The sequence below is a fragment of the Orcinus orca genome, chromosome 7 (genome assembly GCF_937001465.1).
Source record: "Orcinus orca chromosome 7, mOrcOrc1.1, whole genome shotgun sequence".
NCBI lineage: Eukaryota > Metazoa > Chordata > Mammalia > Artiodactyla > Delphinidae > Orcinus > Orcinus orca.
The window spans coordinates 65,266,905-65,287,744 of record NC_064565.1 but is presented as its reverse complement, the minus strand read 5'-3'; the positions used below and the strand labels follow the sequence as shown (position 1 = coordinate 65,287,744).

Genomic DNA, 20,840 nt, shown 5'->3' with positions numbered 1-20,840 from the left:
GTAGAATAATCTGCAACCATAGAGGGGGAGATGAGAAAAAGGATAATAAATTGCCCATCCTGATGCATCCATGGAAGACTAGAAGATGGTAACACAGGATGGGCAATGTAGAACCAGTTTATGAAGTGCCTTGGATACCAAGCTAAGGAATTTTACTTCATTCAGCAAGCCACAATGAGTCCTTAAAGGCATTTAAAGAGGGAGTGACATGGTAAAAATGGTATCGGCTGAATTAAAGGGATAAAGTCTAAGTTTTAACATAAAAACATATACCATGTTTATTATTTATTTTAATATGAGATAGAATAAGGCCTAATAATTCTTTTTTAAAAATATTTCTTCACAGTTCTTAGACATTTATATTAACTCTTAGCTTCCAAGTTTTACTGCTTCTGTATATAAATCTAGCCCATGAACTGCAGAGGTTGATTATGGCATTGTTGTATGCCTGACCCCAAGAACACGAGGAGGACTCAGATCTTCACATCACTGCCACACACGCCACCAGGTGGCTTCCCAGCCTTTTGCAGCTTCTGTGTTGTGTGTAGATTGAGAGAGCTGGTGGAGCCTGGGAATGTGCTGGGCCAGCATATTCTTGGTCAGCTGACGGTGCACTACTGAAGCTTTATTGCTGCCTCTTTTTGGAATTCTCTATCTTTCCCATGTTTCACATGTCGTGGATAAATCTGTGAGCCACCTAAGTATCCTAGTTTTCCCCGTTCGGAAGTTGGTGCAGGTAAGCAAACTTGTACTGAGATTCAGCAGGACCTGTGTCCTCCCTTCTTGAGGAAGAATAGAAATTAGTTAAAATTTCACCCTTCCCTACTGGACAGGGGCCTGTGTGCTATCTAAACGACTAGTTACTTGTAGTACTGCTAGTCCCTCTAAAGCCTGAGTGCGTGTGTGTTTTAAGCATATCTCAGCTGTGTCCCAAATATACAAGAGAAACCTTCACAGAATCCCATCCAGACAGAAGGATCCCTCATCTCCCTGCTCACCCCACTGTATCACCTGCTTGCTGCTTCCCTTATTTTACTAAGTTATCCTGTCCAGCCAAGGGTGATATTAGAGTCCCATCAATGCTCTGCTGATGAGTCTGAGCTAAGGTTGTTTGCCTGAAGTCTGCCTCTGCTCCCTCAGAGGACAAGTTATTTTTTGCAGGATAGTCTTGGGAGTATTTAGCTGATTCTGTGTTCACAGTAATCAAAACAAAGCTAACAACTGGAGCTTATTCCAAAGTCAGTTGCAAGTTTAGAGACTTCCCCAAATGGATTCAAATAAGTACAGACCAAAACATTGTCCCTTCAAACGGATCCAGGCTGCCCATCATAAAAAATGGATCAACAGGCTAGTCATCTGGGAATCACAAACACTGCTCACAGTGCACCCAAGTTAGCTGCATAATGCGGGCATGGGAAACCCTTCGACTTGGCAGTGGTCTGCTTTTAGAGGCAATATAGTGGTTAGGCGCCAGGGTCTAGAACCAGACTCCTCAGGTTCAAATCCACCTCTGCCAATCACAACAATGCAAATTAGAACAAATTTTCTATCATCTGTTTCAGTTGGCTCATCTATAACATGGGATTAGGAATATTCCTTACCTCTTAGGGTCCCTCTTAGGAAATCAAATGAGTTAGTATACATAAAGTGCTAGAAGAGTGCCTGGCATGTATGTAGCAAGTGCTATAACAGTGCTGGCAAAACAGACAACTTTGCAGTCCCTTCCACATCACCTCAGCCCAGTGTCCTGTCTTCATTATTTCATTCATCCCAGAATCCTTTGGTCCAGAGGGCTTAGTGGGTGAGTGGGTTGGATTGACAACACAGTTCTTCTTTGAATTTCTAGGGCTGGACCACCACCCACTTTGTTGTTTCTTCCCATTTTCTGAGCATCACAAAATGTAATACTCTTGTGTCAAGGGGTCCAGGATAGTATTTTAACATTTTATAGCCTCTTTGTAAAGCTACCTTTTCAGTTTTAGAGGAGACAGTTTTATGACTCCCTTTGATAACCACTTAAATATTAAGACCCAAACAAAGAAGAGGAATGGTCACAGGGTATCAGGTACCCCCAGACAGCTAGAGTCCCACTTCTTGAACATTATTCAAATTAGCTCCAGGACTCATAATTCTGTGTTTTCATTTGTTGTTACAATAAAGTAAATGGTTTTTTTTAACCAAATGTTATTTCCTGGCTATTAATTCAGTAGTTATTTCAGATTGTAGCACTCCTCTTTGATTTAGGGATATGGTACCTTATAAATATTTAAAAGTTGAAGACTGACACTTGGAGAAATTGACTTTGATTTGTTTTGTTAATATCCTATGGCTAGAGTAGTTATAGCTTTGGAAGATGTGACCCCATTCTCTACCTATCAGAAGAGATGGGGTGCATATGGCTCTATAACAAGGAAATTTGGGGATGCTCTTCTCAAATCTTTTGCAGACTAGACCTCCATGTGCACCTCCAGAGGACACACACTACTCTTTATTCTTCATAGATTTCTCCAGAAACTGCTCTTGAACCCAGGAATGTAGATGAAAGCTATCCATACTTCTCAAAATAGCTGAAAATGGTCATTCCTGAAAGGCTTGGAACTTTCTCTGCATCTACAAGTGTCAGCAAGGGTTTACGACAGGGCTCAGGATGATCTATAGACTGGTATTATTTAACTGTGGATCACTCAACCTAGTAGGGGAAAAAAGATAAGGTCAATAAGGATGCGTCTTGGTGAACCAGAGGTCATCTTACATTTTTCAACCTAATGTTCTTATTTCCTTTCCATTAACATTTCATAATGAAAAAATGCCTGTATTCTTTAATTTTTAAGATAATTAAGTGAATTTAGTGCCTTTGAAGGGTAGAGGATTTATAATGGCATCAGGGAATATGCTATTAATAATCCACAAGACAGGGGCACCTGGAGAGCAGCAATGCAGTCTGCATCGCCATTTCTGCTCTTTGGCAACAAGCTGTAAGAGGGTTGCCAAAGCAGAACCAAACTCCTCTCCTGAAACCAGAAAGACTTGTGTCTTCTGGGACAAGGCTTCTACCCTCTTGGGAAGTGGTTTTCCAGTTGTATTTGACTTTGAATTTGAACAAATTACAACAAGCACAGAACATTCTAAGTACCTGACATTCTCTGTATGCAAAGCCCTGAAACATGTGATGGAAGTAGAGAGTCATTCTGGAGCTTCCCTAAGGGAAAGAAGCATGCCATCTGCCTCTGAGATTTTTTTTTTTTTTTTTGCGATACGCGGGCCTCTCACTGTTGTGGCCTCTCCCGTTGCGGAGCACAGGCTCCGGACGCGCAGGCTCAGCGGCCATGGGTCACGGGCCCAGCCACTCCACAGCATGGGGGATCTTCCCGGACCGGGGCACAAACCCGTGTCCCCTGCATCGGCAGGTGGACTCTCAACCACTGCACCACCAGGGAAGCCCTGCCTCTGAGATTTTTACAGCATAATAAGCTAGGTCAGGATGACACAAGTGAACACATGGGGACACAGAACAAGAGAAAGAGGGCTACATGGTTGCAGCCAGGCCATGCACACAGAAACAAAGGGGCTAAATCAAAGGCTGGATTACCTCTGAGTTCTCCAAGCTGATCATTTAAGGTACCATTTAATAAAGTTAATTTCAGTGATTTCTAGATAAAGATGGTAGAGTAAACACACTCATTTTCTTTTACTCCGTCCTTAAGCCCCACTAAAACAACAATAAAGGGACTTTTTTAAAGGCAGAAATTCTCAAAGATAAAGAAATTGGGAAGGGATTTAACCATGATAAAATTTTGAAAGCTAGAAAACGGATGAATATTAATTCAGCAAACCCAAGAAAGCCAAAATAAGCTAAGTGGGAAAAGCTGAGAGGTAAACAGATTTATGCCACAGACCCCTCTCCCCCAAATAGCTCAGGAATTGGCTAATTAAGTACCTTTGGAAATAGGGATGAAGGTAGGGCCGTAAACAAGAAAATGGAGAATCTAAGAAGCAGTTAGATCTCCAGATCCTTCGTCCCACACGTCCACTCCATAAAGACTGGAGGCTTCTCCTCTGAAGCAGGTATAATAGCAGCTCTTTGGGATAGGGGGACAGCAGTGCAGAGCTTGAGGATAGGAATACAGGCTGGAAACAAGGGGATTGAATGAAGTTATATACCAATGCTGAGCTCCTCCAATCTCCATCCCTGTAACACCCAGAAGGTTCTTCTCCGGGGAATCTGAGTAGCTAAAGAGCAAAGGCCCGAAGATACAGGTATCGGTAGCTTCCCCAAGGAAACAGGTCAGTCAGATCCCTCTTCAGAGAAGCCCCCAGAAGCTCTAATAGAAGCTTTCAGAGGCGCATTTTTAAATGGGGGCTGAAAACCAAAGATCACCACACAGCTAGGGGAAACTTCTAATACCTCTAAAGCAGTCAAATATATTAAAATGATTAAGGAAGGATAAGCTGATTGAGAAAGAGGCTAAACCATCAACGAGTGGATTAAGAATGTATTTACCATTGTGGTGAATACATATAAAGGAACAATATTCAGCCTTAAAACAGAAGGAAATACTGTCATATGGTACAACATGGAGGAACCCTGAAGACATTATGCTAAGTGAAATAAGCCAATCACAAAAGGACAAGTACTGCATGATGCCACTTATATGAGGTATCTGAAGAAGTCAAATTCATAGAGACAGAAATGAGAATGGTGGTTGCCAGGAGGGAGGGGGAAATGGGAAGTTGTTGTTCATTGGGTACAGGGTTTCATACACAAGGTGAAAATGTTCTAGACAGCTGTTGTACAACAATGTAAATATAGTTAACAATACTTAAAAATTAAGAGGATACATTTATGCTATGTGTTTTCTAACCACAATAAAAAAGAGAGAACTAAAACAAAATGAAGGGAGTGAAGTAAACTCTGAAGGGAGAAGAAAACGTTAAATAGAATTATTAACATCCTCACAATGGTAAGAGAAGACATTGAATCCATGAAACAAAATTAAGGTGCTATTAAAAAAATTTTTAAAAACCCAGACAAAAAAGAAGAGCTCGTAGAAATGAAAACTGCGATATTAAAATATCAAGAATAAGGAGAGGGAATATTTCCTAGAAAGTAGAGAAAAAAGAAAAGAAATGAAATATAGGAGGAAACAGAGAAAAAAAAAAACAGTCCAAAGGTCAAATAATGGGAATTCCAGAAAAGGAAAGAAGGGAAGAAATGATCAAAGAGTTCATTTTTCAATTTTTCCTAGAATTAAAGGACATGATTTTCCAGATTAAAGGGCACACCAGGTACCTAGGATTATGATTAAAAATAAACTCACACCTAGGCACATTTTCATGATATTTCAGAACTCTGGAAGCAAAAAGAAGATCCTACAAAAACAGAGAGGGAGGAGGAGTCATTTTCAAAGGTAATGGATTCACAATAGCTTCTGACTTGTCAAAAGTAACATCTAAAGCTAATAGAGAATGCCTTAAAAATTCTAATGGCATGATTTCCAACCTAGAAATTGATATCTAGACAAACTATCAATCAAATGTGACAATAATATGAAGACATTTCAGACATGCAAGCTCTCATAAATTTACCCAGCACACACACCTTTTCTTGGGAAGCTATTGGAAGACATGTCTCACCAAAATAAGGACAGAGCCAGAAAAGAGAAAGATGTGGGATACAGAAATAAAAGAGAGATGAAGACACCCCCAAAATTATGTTGAAGAAACATCTAGAATGAAAGCTATATACCAGGCTGAGAAGACTGCCAGTCCAGATTGCAGTTCAGAAAGTTCCAACAGAGATTTCTTCATAAAACTGATGGAATACCCAAAGTATCTGAATATTTTCAGATGAGGTTTAGATAATTGGTAGAGAGTTTCGAGGTTGAATTAGTGATAAGGATGGAGAAAACTAAGCGCACATTAAGGAAGACAGTTATTAACTCTGAGAATACAAAATGCTGTCGAGGAAAGGAAAAGTAATCATACTAAATTGCATGACTTAGCTATGAATATCTTTTACAGAGTCATTATAGTATAAACCCTGAATATTTCTCTAAACAAAGTTATTATATTATTATACTGGGGAGTGAGAAGGGATAGTGTATGAGGTAGCAGAGGTTGACAGGTACAGTGTAAGACAGCTTCATCTTCATCTTCAATGGGGAGAAGTCAGTAGATAGTGCTTAAATCAGAAAATAATTTAAAAATTAAATCACAAGCACCTTACTTTGCCAAATACCCAAAAAAGTGTATCTAGATGATTTGAACGTGGTTGCCTCTAGGTAAGGGAAAATTTTGGTACTGGAAGAGTTCTGCTAATGTGTGTGTGTGTGTGTGTGTGTGTGTGTGTGTGTGTGTGTGTGTGTGTGTGTGTGTGTGTGTGTGTGTGTGTGTGTCTGTGTCTGGACCACCAGGGAAGTCCCTGATTTTAAATTATTCTTAAAGCAAAAAGCAAGGTGTTAGAGTGCTTAGCATGAGGCCAGGAACTCCAAATAAGGACACCTACACACAAAGACTATTTCTACCACCACTGTGTTTGAATTTCACAAGCCTCACCTTTTTCATTCCAAGGAGCTGGATTCTACAAATATGTTAATATAGTAAAATGATTCACTGAAAGATAAGCTGATTAATTGTTAACAAAAATAAACAATCAGCAGAATAGCAGGCAAATTGTCCCATAATGTATGTATTTGTTCATTGTTCTTCCATGTTGTGGTGAATAACCAGTGTTTGGATTTTAGCCTAGAGGTGTTTGCTCTTATGGAGGAGCATGGGGCTGAGAAACAAGGATTGATTCAGTGGTTTCTGGGATGCTTAGAGTGAGCAGAGTTGGATTTCATTGCTCGGCCAAAGCGGTCCCAGGGCATAAATTACTCCTTGGGTAGTTTACACCCAGTGAATAGACTAGGAATATGAATACAGAATGGTCCCTGATAATCTGAAAACATAGAAATGATTCCCTTATCAAGAGTGGCCCAATGAAACCAGCAAAAATAATTATTCCCCAAGACTTTTTATGCCCTTTAAGTTTGTGTAGGGCAACTGACTGACAGCTGCTTAACATGAGTGAGTGTTTTGAAAACACTGAATATGTACGACCAGTATTATAATTATGTTGTGATGTTTTTATAGAATGTCACTAAACTATATTGCAAATTTATTCCTTCAATGAAACATATGCTGCAAACATCTCTATCCTATTAAGAAACACATTTTGCACTAGAAATGTGCTGTCTGATCCTTTCCATCTTTCTGAATATACAGAACATGTGTGTAACAAAGAGCAAGTACACAGCTACAGGATATAAGGATGTAAGAAACAAGGCAAAGTGGTGTATTCCCATGTCCTTCTCCTGAATAGTGGCAATTAAAATTCACAGCTGCTGGCTGCCCAGATGTTTCTTGTGTTTAGTGCTCTGTAATATGCATCAGAATATACTGTATGACTGCCGTTTCAGTAAACTAGACTGCTTTGTATTCTAAATTCTGCAGACTAGATCCAGTGTGTATATTTTTTCTTCAGATTAGCTTCCCTCTCCCCTACCCCCTTCATTTGCTTGGGGCATTAGCGGTTCAGAAACAAAAGACATTTCCAGCTCAGACTTTAGCTGTATCAGAGTGTAAGTGCAGGTCAGGTCTGATTTATGTGGCACATCTGATAAGTAGGAGAGGAGAGCAAGATGAAGGGTTTGGGAAAGCTGGTGAACTTGGCTTGACTTATGTCTTCTGCTTTTGTAGGCAGCCAACATCCCTTTGGTGTCAGAACTTGCCATCAACGACATACATTTTGATGACTTTTCTCTCGATGTTGACACCATGATCACGGCTGCTCTTCGGATGTTCATGGAGCTGGGGATGGTACAGAAATTTAAAATCGACTATGAGGTATGATGTTCTGTCATGGGCGATCCCAGGAGTGCACCTGGAACAATATGGTAGCCACTTTGAGCCTCAGGTTTCCCGAATACAAATTGGGGAAGTTAATACTTTCCCTGCACACCTGGTGGGATTACCGTGAGAATCCTGTGAGATGCTTGTGGCAGGACTTCAATGGTTGAGGATTACTCAGACAGAAGACATCATTTTGGTAATGGTCCACTGGAGATACATACAACTTCCTGACATAACCTTTCCCTTCCCATTTCAGACACTGTGTAGGTGGCTTCTGACAGTAAGGAAAAATTATCGGATGGTTCTATACCACAACTGGAGACATGCCTTCAACGTGTGCCAGCTGATGTTCGCAATGTTAACTGTAAGTGTGTTCGGTGACGATGGAAGGTCATCTGTCATTTGTGAGGACCTACAGGCTTCCCCTTCACGTTCCCATTTCTCTGACAAATTGCCCTGTGACTTATTTTATTTTGGAAGTTACCTACCCTGGTGATGGGAGTATATATTTCACAATGATCTCTGAGCTTTAAGGCTGTAAGATCTCTGACAGCTTGAAGCAGGTGTAGTCTTGGAATGATTGCTTTAGTCTCTTTTTAATGTTTTATCTTGGGAAACTGTTTTTTTTAACAAAAGAAATGCTTGGATTTTCAAAGCAATCTTTTTGCAGAGGATATGGGGATGAATGACTAAACAAAGAGATCCACTGGATAAGACTTTCTAGGCTGGTAGAAAGCCAAAGAAGGGGTGTGTGAACATTACACCCAGGGACACGGGAATCCTGAGAGATGCTTATCTGAGAGAAGGTCCAAGGAGGCCCCGGGGAAGGAAGGAGTAGGAGTGAATGCTCTCAGGGTTTAGGGGTACACTAGGCTTCAAACCTTTGCTCCAGGTGCCGTAACTCAGTTAAGGTGGCCAGTCTGTTTTAATGGAGACAGCCAGGGCAGCTGGCCAGACGTAAGCCTTGGAATTTAATCTAAAAGGAAATGTTTGTGGCAAAGACTGAAACAAAATCCTATATTCACCTCCATTTGCTGGCAAAAAATAAGGCTTGTTTTGGTTTTATTTGCACTTACACTGTTAAGTTATCATCAAGTAAAATGGTCTCTGGCTTAAATATATTGGTTTCTTTGGCCTCCTGGTGATATATACATATATATGTGCCCATATGTGTGTGTGTAAACATATTTACCACACACACAAAAAAGAGGAGACCTATTTTGGATTCTCATAACATAAATCCAAATACCTTACATCTTTGCACCCAGATTAAAATTTAAACCCAAAAGAAGGAACTCCAAATGACATTTTCCTTTGGTCCACATGAAGGAAGACTTCCATTCCTTCCTCATGAAATGTTCTGCCCACTTCTCTACCTACTAAAATTTTACTCATTCTTTAAAAGGCATTGATCTAATGCCAGTTTTCCCTTGAAGTCTTTGCTTTCCATTAATCATCAATAATTTCAGTAATCATCAGCAATCATCAGTAATTACTTACTTCTCTGCACCGTGTCTAGTACAACACATCTTTCTTTCTGCTGTGTATTTTAAGTTAAAGATCTCTCATTCTCCTATAAAGTAAGCAGCTTGAGGCTAAAGAGATAATTTGTTGTTCTTGCAATAATCTTAATTAATCTATCTGTTGAGAGCATCACCGGCACCCTATACTCAATCATGTACTTGGTAGGTTTTCAACAAATTTGTGTTGGATTGACTTGAACTCAAATGCACATGTAGCATAAGATGAGACCAAAATGTCTTCATTGTTATACTGAAGGACTTGTTTTTTGGGTCCTTAACTGCTTAAGGAGCAAGGAGAATAACCTGGAAAAACTGAACTGGCCCCATCTCGCTGTAACATACACCATGAAAGCAGCCAAGTGAGGAAGGAAGATGCTTTGAGCTGTGAGCCTTAATTGCTGAAGTGCCAAAATTACATGAAAAAAACAAAAACAAAAACGCTTTCGTCTTGCTTTTCCATATCAGATCTCAGTAGACAAGGAATAACTTTCTGTGTGTAGAGTTTATGTACATGGCTCACAGAGGACATTTAATAAAGAAATTATTAACCTGTTATTTTGGAAAACATATGGATTTGTGGTGAATTCCCAAAATAAGTAAGCGGGAACCTTGTTCAACAAAGGATTGAAGATGTCAAAAGCAGAAATAGATTTTACGACAAGCCTTAAAATAGTTGGGATGGGGAAAGCTGGCAAGAGCTTCGGGGTCAGCTGGACACTTAGAAGAAAATGGAATCCACACCCAGTTTTCTTCGGTAAATGTTTCCACAATATGGACAATCTTGATCCTTTTCGAGAAATTGAAGACAGCAGAACTCTCAAACTATGTCAACCACAATGGAGGTACTCTTACTGCCAAAATATTTCAAGGGTATAGTTGTTTTTGCAAGTCCGCTCAGCAACCTTGAAGAGTATCACTGTTTGAGAAAGTCTGGGTTTGTTTTCGTATTAATACTAGCTGAAAAAGAGAAGAATTCACTCTTAAAGTTCTCCTGGCCGGGGGTGGGGCTGGGGAGTAGGGTGGGCAGAGGTTGCAAAATAAAAACATGACTTTGGGGAAAATACATTGGTGAATGTTATTTTTTTCTCCCTCACATTGAATAGAATAGCCACATCTGGAAAAGATATTATTTTCTGCTCATTAAATGTTGCTGAACTTGACTAAGGGTTACAGTAGGTTGAAAATGTCAACTTTTGTTTGTCCCTAACACAAGCAGTCTCCTCTCCAACTTGACCATGGGCAGCCTGGTCAATCAGAATTTTTTCACTAAGAAAGTAATTATAGAAATAACAAATATTACTTGATCAGGGAAGAAAAAGTGAACTTAATTCCCTCATCAATTCTAACTTCTGGAATACGACCTCAGTAGGCAAAGTAGGCAAAATGATAACCTACTTTTCTCCATGAGCGGGCACTAATGCTTCAGGTACTCCTGAAGACTGTTAGGGTCTTTCACTGTTTTGTTCTCATCAGTGATTTTATTTACATTCTAGTTATCCCATATTCCATTTGCATGTGTTGAGTTAGAACCATAAAATGAAAGTAAAATATCATCATACATTAACCCCTGGATTCATCCATTCAGCCTGAGTCACAAAGCCAAGAAAGCATGGCGCATGTGCACGAAATTTTCCTCTAGATGGCACTCCAAGGCAAAGTTTCCCAGCCAGTTGCCTGGAAAGAAGGGTGGGGGGGCGGAAACCTTACCAACATTCCCTGAAAATGCTTCTTTTCTTCTAAGACAAGAAGTACTGAGACACACACGCCACACTCTTTTCTTAAAAGAGACACCAACAAAGCCAGTGTGCCGAAAAGAGCCCCTCCTATCAAGATGGACCTGTATTAGGGCTGCCTCCTTGCCCGCAGAGCTATTAGTGTGAATAGTATGGCACTCTCCATGTGTCTAACATCTGTGGGTGTGTATTTTTCCAAGCCCATTGTCTCTGGGAATGGGAAGATGCACATTTGTGTGTCATTGATGAGCAAACTATGACACGATGTACAACAGAGCAAATTATACATATAAGAACCGGCTTCCCAACCTTTAACCCTAAAATAATTTCAGACACAGAATATAAAGTTATTCATGAATGAGTGAATTCATTCATTCAGAATCATGTTTTGCAAAAGTATTCCACCTCATGTCTAGGTAACAAAGAGGTTTTGTTCCTTTAGAAATTAAAAAGAAAAAGAACAAACTGCATTGTAAGATAGGCAATTTGATGTATAAACGGTGGAAATTTAGTTCACTGGGAATCCTGTTAATGACTTATTAAATTATTACAAGCGTCTGGCCTGAAATTCCAAATATTAAAATGAAAGCTTCAATCTTATTCTTTGCTTCTAAAGAGATATTTAGGTAGTTAAAATTTACCAAATATTTTTAATTCCTTGGATAAATGCAGTCTGCAGTGCCAGTTACTATTTGTGGTTAAAACAGGGAATAAAAACTGCAGATAGATCAAGAATAATTATACAAATTTTCTTTATTTATAGAAGCTTGTAGAATAAATATTCCAGCAAGCACATACATAGTGAAAGACGATAAGCACATTTCTTACATGCACAATGTAGACCAGATACAGGAACCGACCACGCTTTTGTTTGTATTCTGTCAAATAAAAAGGCATGTGGTGATGCCAAGGTTGCAGGGGCATTTTTCGGTTTTATAAATGATGTATGAGCTCTGACAGATTTTCCAGGGGGAAAAACAGGTTTCCTTAAGAGTCAGTATTCTTCACTATCCCATAAATGTACTCATTAGCACTTTGGGCCATGCCCAGTATCCTGTAGGGCTCAATAAAGATTCACTGAATGAGTGGATTCAGTTTAGGGTCATATTATTCAGGGACCCGTGCTGCTCAGTGTCCAGTTTTTCAAAAAACTATAAAATGATGAACAGCTATCATTGCTAGAAATCTTGTTCTTTCTTCCTATCACACTAAGGTTCAGCTAGGGTTCATATAGAATATTATGATCTTGTAGAATTCACTGGATATGAAAAGAGATGAGCACATGATCACATTAAAATTTATGGTGGTGCTGGCGGCCTGGTGCTGGTTGGGAATTGCAGTTAAACACTAATAATAACCAAGTATTGCAGCAAACACATTGACACTTCCTGACATTTACTGGGGGCTTCTTAAATCTTAAATGTGGAGGTAGCGCGTTTAAGTCCATATTTGGGTTGTCAACAAGGTTATTTTCAGAGATAAGCCAAGTCGTTTTATTGATAATTCAAACTACAGAGCAGAAGGGACGTTTAGGAAGAAAAATCCTTCCTGTTCACTAGCTTGAGGATAATGTGCTGTCCTCTGTCTGCCGTTTGCATTGAAGTCCTTGATTTTTGAGGTAGAAAATTCCTTCTGGAAGGAGATCTTAGAAGTACAGTTGTAATTCTCCCTCCCCTTCCAACCCAGAGAAGGACAGAACCAGTTGAATTTTCAAATAAAATATTTTTGCTCAATAACCAGGATCCTAATCTTGACGGAAATCTAGTTTCTTTGTAGATCCTAACGTTGGAAGGTACAAAGAGATCTGCGGTCTTGTTCTGTAACTCACAGTAACAAAGTAACAAACAATAATCGTATTTATTATCATCAAACATCACTTTACATCGCATTTCCTTGTAAGTAGTAACTAGTTATATTTACTTTAAAATAAATAGCAGCATTATCAGAATAATACAATAAAATCTGTATGTAAGAAATACCAATTCTTTAATCATCATGTAGGTATATCTTGAATTCCAATGTAACTTCAAAGAAGGCAAATTTTTAATTTAGGAAAGGAGTGATTTTTAATGCTTTTGCAGAATACCAGCACTGGGCACTATGGAGCTAATCAATTTGAATACTGTGTTTAAATTACATTTAAGACTCTGGCTTTTAATCATTTAAGAAGGGTTCTATTTTTATTCTCTCTGGCCACCTCTCAGAGCTCCAGTGAGGTACCCCATGCTTCTAGCTGACATTCCCTTTTTCCACACTTATTTTACAAAAGGAAAAAGGCAAAGCCGCACATACTTAAGAACCTGGTGTGCTAATAATCAAACAAACAATTGGGCAGAAGGATAATGCAATCCATTTCCTCACACAGGAGAGTACCCTCCATAACTCACTTTAAGCGCTGCCATTCGTGAGTTATGGGTCATTCCCTTTCTAGTGAAAATAAATTCTCCCGCACCATCAGCCAGAGCTGAGTATTTTTCTTAGGACACATAAACTGTAAAAGTGTATGAACATAATTGTGCCGTTGTTTCGGGGAGAATATAAGCTCTTGTCCATGGACACAGGCTTGTCAGGAAATGTATGTGGTTTCAGGGCTGGGGCTGCCTAGTTACAATATAGGATTTTTGATTACAGTGAATTTATTCCTGAGATTTTTACGGTGTTGGTAAACTGCTTAATCTGTCACTCTGTATTTTATGATGCCAGCCAAATCCTCCAGGTCAGGGAGACCCAGGAGTAGAGCCCCAGTCATTTTTCATGGTTTATGACTTAGTAGCGGCACCTTCTTGAGGCTGAAACTTGGCACCTAAGGGTGTCAAGCTGGGAACTTTTAAGTTTTTTTTCACTAGTCTCATGTTTAATTTTAGCTCAATGATGTGTAATAAAAATTTGGGTAAGTTTTGAAGAGGCCTCATATTCTTGAAATTCATCAACCTCGCTTTTTTGTGGCACTTGGAGAGGACAGTCTGTCTGCACAATTAATGTGCACCAGGTGATGTGCTTCATTTTCTGTGCTCACACACCGCATGTTGTATTCAATTCACTCACAATTTATCATAAAATATAAACCATATTTCTAAACATGAAAAAACATGCTATCTTTATCCAAAAAATCATAAAGCGCATATATTCTTAGTATTACAAACTGAGTCCTTAAGAATCTAATATGGTTTTTCTTTTGTCTCTTTTTGAAATACAGTATGCATGCTACATACATGTAGCTTTGTTTTTTGTATTATCTAAATTGAAGGAAAAACCTCAATTTTTAAAGTCTTAAGATAGTTACTCTGAAATTTTCCTTTTACTGTTTGTATTTGTTTTCACACATTTTATCGAAATATGAGAGCACAGATATATTGACCGATTTTTATTTGACCACATCAAGACCTCTTGGGAATGAAATAAAGAGTATTGACAGATGCCAGAGGTTTGCCTTGAAATATTCTAGCAAACAAACAAAACCGTGCATGTGAAGAGGTAGCTGAAACAAGACAGCGGAACATGGCTTCCTCCTGAAGTTAGGTAATGAGTACATGGGGGCTCAATACAGAATTCTATTTTTCATATGCTTTTAACTTTACAAAATAGATGATTTTATAAAATTAGGGTAACAAGTAGGTTAAAAATTAAGTCAAGGAGGTGGTTAAAAAATAACTAAATAAAATTGATTACAATCAATTCATTTTTTATAATTCATGCATCATCTACTCAAACATACATACTTGTACCAGTTTTGCTGCCTTGCCATTCTGAGACTTACAAGCATTTGCAATATCATTTGAGAATCAGAGACAAGTTGTGTCCAAAACATGACTTAGGTTTTGCAATTTGATAATAAGTGCCTTCAGGAGCTTCTGGTTGTAAAAGAAAGTACGTAAGTGTAGACTGTAAGGTCTTCCCAACTCTGAGCTTGATAAGGAAAGGATTATTGTGGACTTAAATCAGTATTTAATTAATGCCAAATCAATAATTGACTAATATCTTGAGAAGAAAGAGAAGCAAATTTGATCAAAACTATCCGACTCCTGTGGAAATCAGACAGACTACAACTGGTTTGTGTTGTTATCGCATGCTTTTGTGAAGGAGACATGTAAACATGGTGCTGGTGGTTGGTGGTCCCCTAACAGCTGGTAAGGTTCTGGTGTCTGGACCTGAAAATGGGACTGAAGTGCCTTGTTTTCAGCCTAGCAGACCCAAATATTAGCAGACTAACATATCTGTAAACACCAAGGGAGTCTGACCGTTAAATCTAGATGCTATGGTTTGTCCAGTAGGGTTTTTTCCTGCAATGGAAGGTTGCACTTGTGTGAATATTTGTTCTTCTCCCCCTTGTGTTTTCATTACCCAGTATCTCTGGTTGGCAAAGACAGGATCTTTTTTAAAAGGAAGATAGGATATGGCACTAAGCATAAATTTGTTCGTAGCACTCTTGGTAAGCAAATGAAATCTACTTCTATCTTAAAGCTTGAGAAAGTCCTCTGCCTAAAATCACTGCTTTGGAGCAAATTGAATAGGTTGGTATCCATCAGCCTGCCCCCAGGATTTACATGTTGAGAGGTGGCCATTCCATCTTGAAGCAAAAAATAGATCCCAAAATAAAGCACGCTGGACTTGCTGTAAATGCCCGTGAAGCCCAAACTTGCGGGCTTAATGCTCTTACTACTCTGATCCACTCTGATCCAGTCAGCTGGGATATGGGCTGAGTTGGGAGGGTGACGGAGGCACCCTTCTCACAGAACCTTCCGTCCTTGTTAGGAGATCTAAGTTTCACTGATAGACACTGCATGTGAAGGATGGCCTAGCACAGCTGGACCAGCCATCAGCATTGTAGTTTGGGACTTTCTTTAGAAGACCAACACACTTTGTATGTGGCATTTACAATGAAACCCTCAACGAGCATTATTTGGCTACAGTAAATTTGATTTTAATAATATACCAAACAAAGGCCCCAGACAGGGCCCCTGCAACACTGCATACCAGAAATTAAGAAACACCAGGAATTAAATGATGCTTCTCTAAATGCTACCTTTCGGCCCCAAGCTCACATCACTTCTAAGGTATGAAGTCATGTTTAGATCAGTTGAGACATGATGACACGATTAGGGATATGGTGTGCAGATTCTTCTAGAGAAGGCACTTCCTTGAGAAACTATGTTCTTCCAAACCTCTTGGAATGGTCTGAGCAGTCTTCTTTGCTCTTCTAATCCAAGGAAAGAGAAAGGTGAAGGGGAGAAGAAAAGCTCTACAAAAGCCCATCATGCTCTCTCTTAACCTCAGCCAGTCCGTGGAAGGCTCCACTGCAGTGCCGGCTGCCAGCATCCATGGAGGAGCATTTGGAGCCAAGGACCTTCTTCGGTTTGGAATTTCTGGGACCGTTAGGAATTTCCAGTACCTCACCGGATTCTCTCCCTCTTAGTCCGCCATCTGCCAGATCTCAGAATCAACAGGATTATCCAGGAAATTCCTCGTCATTCGGTACCTCTGATAGCCAAGTTCAAAAAGAAACGTGAAGGCAGAATTTCTGGCATCACTTTCTCAGATTCCCGCACCGTAGCTGCATACATGACAACGGGCGTGCAGACCATGATGCACCGTCTCCAGAAACAAAGCAGGAGCTAGCCACTCTCACCATCACTTTCTGCGACAAATTGCAACCAATGTTGGGAGAGTTTCTCACTAGAAAAGGGTGCTCCATGGCACTGTTCTGGTTGGCACAAGGCAGGACCAGACTATATGCGCAACAAGGGCCAGATGCACCTTTCTTCCTTAGCTCTCCGTTCCAGCCTGCAGTGGAGTAAATGCTGAATCAACATTTGCTCAATGAATAAATGAATGAATGGACACTTTTCAGGATGTCACTGTTTTATTCCAAGGTAGGACATTTTGATGAAACACGGGCTTCTAAAACAAAAAAGAATTTACCTACATACACATAATGTATATGTATTCTAATGAATAAACATTCTTTATGGAAATTTTGGGCACAAAGGAAAAAATTTTAAGTCATCTGTGGTCCCACTACTGGTAATATTTTGATGCACATCCTCACTGGTTTAAATTTTATGTTGACTAAGTGATAGGAAACTACTGGGTAGTTTAAGAAACCCTTCAAATCAATCTTACTGTTTGGGTCCTTTGGCATTCCAGTGATGATATGCTCTAATGGCTGGGAATAAGGTTATCCCAGTATACATTTAACCCAGTGAAGGACTGTCACAGGAGACCTGCTCAGAGGGTAGTCACAGCCTTTTCTGGAGAGGGTGACATGGGAACTAGCTCTATATGCCATGGCTATCTCTTTACTTAGGTATATGGTATTCACTGCTTTACCACATACCTATATATTTCTGATAGGGACCATGGGGGAATACAGGTGAGAGGATAGAATAAAGTAGTGGTCAATAAAACCCATAATTATTGGATCAGGAGCAGCAAATATATCATTTTATTTGAAAATAAAATAGAATTAAGCATAGGAGAAACACATTAAAATATACTTCCTACTGCCACTCTGTTCTCTGTTGAAAGTATATTCTCTTCAGTGGCAGTTGACTTTTTCTCCTCAGTGTGTGTAAAGTGTAGGTCAGAATGGATAGGACTAGAAAGAAGATGGATGAAGGTGGGGAGGGGCAAATGGACACTTAGTGGCAGGTGGATACTTTTCAGGCCTGACGATTCTCAGAAACCACTTACCAGGCAGCTTTAAGTCACAGTCAAGAGATAGGTGCTGCTTCAGTAACTCAGGCACCACAGTCAAGAGAGGTAAATATGTTTCGTGTGATGGTGTGTGTGCTGTACTTGAGGTATTCTTTATTCCAAGGATCCAGGGGTGGGCTCCATGTTCTTTGAACACCATAAAATCATAGAGTAATTTCAGAGGAGAAGGTCCGTGGCTCTTATTAAACTCTCAAAAGTATAGATGATACAAATAGTTTAAGAGCTAGATGCTGGGTTTCCAAGAAGGGATGGGGTAGTGGGGGCGGCAGGAGTGGCTGCATAGAACCTTACAGCAAAACATAGTCCATCATATCATACAATGCATGATAACCAATGGCGAAACAGGGATTCGGGATTCTGAACGTGAGTCTATTAGATGGCATTCGATTTTATCTTCCAATTAAATTTCTAGCTGAATTACCTTATTTTGACATTATCCCACCTCTATTCTTACTGTTCTAATTCATCAGCTAGTTCTAAACAGTAGCATTTTCACAGGCAACAATCTCTCTAAATTTCAGTGCATTGTCATTGTGTTTACAACACTGATTTCCAGAGTATCACGGATAATTATTTCATACTTGAGGGACTTTTAGGATTTACTTAGTAGTAGCAAGATCCAAACCCAATGAAACTGACTTACCTTTTCAAGGTGACAGAAATGACAGAGAAAGACATTTATATCCCCTCATCCTTTCAAAAATTATCCCAAAACAACAAGGAGAACAAGAAATGGACACAAATTCCATTTTTCATGGAGGGAGGATGGTTCGTAGATTAACAAAGAAAAGGAAGGTCCAACCCAAGTGCCTTCAGGGGGAGAGAGTGGAGGAAGGGGTACACCTGAGAAACAATGTCCCCCCAGGAGCTGTCAAAGCACAAGAACCAGAGGCATCAGATACCATAAACATGGGGCGAGCAGGAGCGAGGGGGTAATGAAAACACTGAGTCCCCAAGTCTCCATCCCCTCTCCACGTAGTCAGAGAACTACTCTTCCCCCATCTATTCAGGAAGCCAGCGTATTTGCCAAAGAAACTGAACCCCAGACTTCGGGACACCAGTTAAAGAAAAGTTAGCGTGAGGTGCACTTTGAAAGTAAGAGAATGAAGTGAAAGTCTATATCCTCAAAGGTGAGAAGCTACATACTCTTTTCTCACAACACCTGTGCTCACGCCATTACCAAGCACGAGATTGGAAAGTCCAGAGGAAGTGAGTTTAGATACTGACACATGGGGACATGCAGCAGGACCAGCTGGCCGTGTGCTCACCCTGGGATGAGGTTAGCCATCTACAGACACCATCCCCAAGTGTGCGTGTGTGGCGAGCGTAGCAGTGCTTTACTCTTCCATGAGTAAGTAGACTACCAAGGATATCAGGCATTTGAGGAAACCACCAAATACAGAGACAAGGAGTTCAGAGGAAACAGACAATTCAGGGAACAGAAGAGAATTTCAAGGAATTATAATTAATATCTTCAAAAGAAGAGACCAGGGCTTCCCTGGTGGTGCAGTGGTTGAGAGTCCATCTGCCGATGCAGGGGACACGGGTTCGTGCCCCAGTCTGGGAAGATCCCACATGCCGCGGAGCAGCTGGGCCCGTGAGCCATGGCCACTGAGCCTGCGTGTCCGGAGCCTGTGCTCCGCAACGGGAGAGGCCACAACAGTGAGAGGCCCGCGTACCGCAAAAAAAAAAAAAAAAAGAAGAGACCATAGTGCATCCATGAGAGAAGAATAGCATGCTATTAGAAAAGGAGCAGCAGACAGGAAAATGCTTATAAATTTAAAATATTATTATTCCTGGAAAGTAAGGGGAGAAAAGTCAATATGGGCAATGGGAAAGAAGAGACAAGAAAATAAGGAAATTGTACCACAATGTTCATTGCAGCTCTATTTACAATAGCCAGGACATGGAAGCAACCTAAGTGTCCATCGACAGATGAATGGATAAAGAAGATGTAGCACATATATACAATGGAATATTACTCAGCCATAAAAAGAAACGAAATTGAGTTATTTGTAGTGAGGTGGATGGACCTAGAGTCTGTCATACAGAGTGAAGTAAGTCTGAAAGAGAAAAACAAATACTGTATGCTAACACATATATATGGAATCTAAAAAAAAAAAAAAAAAAAGGTTCTGAAGAACCTAGGGGCAGGACAGGAATAAAGACACAGATATACAGAATGGACTTGAGGACACGGGGAGGGGGAAGGGTAAGCTGGGACGAAGTGAGAGAGTGGCATGGACATATATATACTACCAAATGTAAAACAGCTAGTGGGAAGCAGCCACATAGCACAGGGAGATCAGCTCGGTGCTTTGTGACCACCTAGAGGGGTGGAATAGGGAGGGTGGGAGGGAGGGAGACGCAAGAGGGAAGAGATATGGGAACATATATATATGTATAACTGATTCACTTTGTTATAAAGCAGAAACTAACACCATTGTAAAGCAATTATACTCCAATAAAGGTGTTTTAAAAAAGAAAAAGCAAATAAGGAAATCAGTACAAGAAATCCAATGTCCAACCAATTGGAGCGCCATTCAAATAGGACAGAAAAAATAGTGAAGTAGAAATTATTAAGAAAAAAAAAAGATTACAAGAACATTATACTGAAGACAATGAGCCTTCAGATTGAAAGCGTTTATCAAGCAGTGATGGGGAAAAAGTCCCAAACCAAAGCAGATTTTTGTGAAACTGGCAAACCCCAGGCATAGAGGATTCTAAAAGAGAGAAGATCAAGTACCATTCAAAGGATTAGGAATAAGAATGATTTATACTTCCCAAAAGCAACTTTGGAAGTTAGGAAACAATAGAGCAGTCCTTCGAAATTCTGACTGAAAATGTTGCAACCCAGAATTGTTAGGCAAGCCAACAATTGAGTAGAAGAATAGATTAAAGACATTTCAGTCATGCATAGCCTCAAAAAAATCAACTTCCTAGGTGTAAAAGAAATATTAACACCCTTTCTCATGAA

General features: G+C 39.9%; 1 protein-coding gene across 1 annotated transcript in view; it reads left to right on the top strand.

Annotated features, from left to right (window-relative positions):
• The window catches only part of PDE11A (phosphodiesterase 11A), a 420,363-nt gene that overhangs the window by 319,778 nt on the left and 79,745 nt on the right, over positions 1–20,840 (top strand). Inside the window, exons 11-12 of the mRNA XM_004267363.3 lie at positions 7,741–7,887; positions 8,150–8,257. Of these exons, the coding sequence (XP_004267411.2) occupies positions 7,741–7,887; positions 8,150–8,257 (255 nt within the window). The remainder of the gene's footprint in view (positions 1–7,740; positions 7,888–8,149; positions 8,258–20,840) is intronic.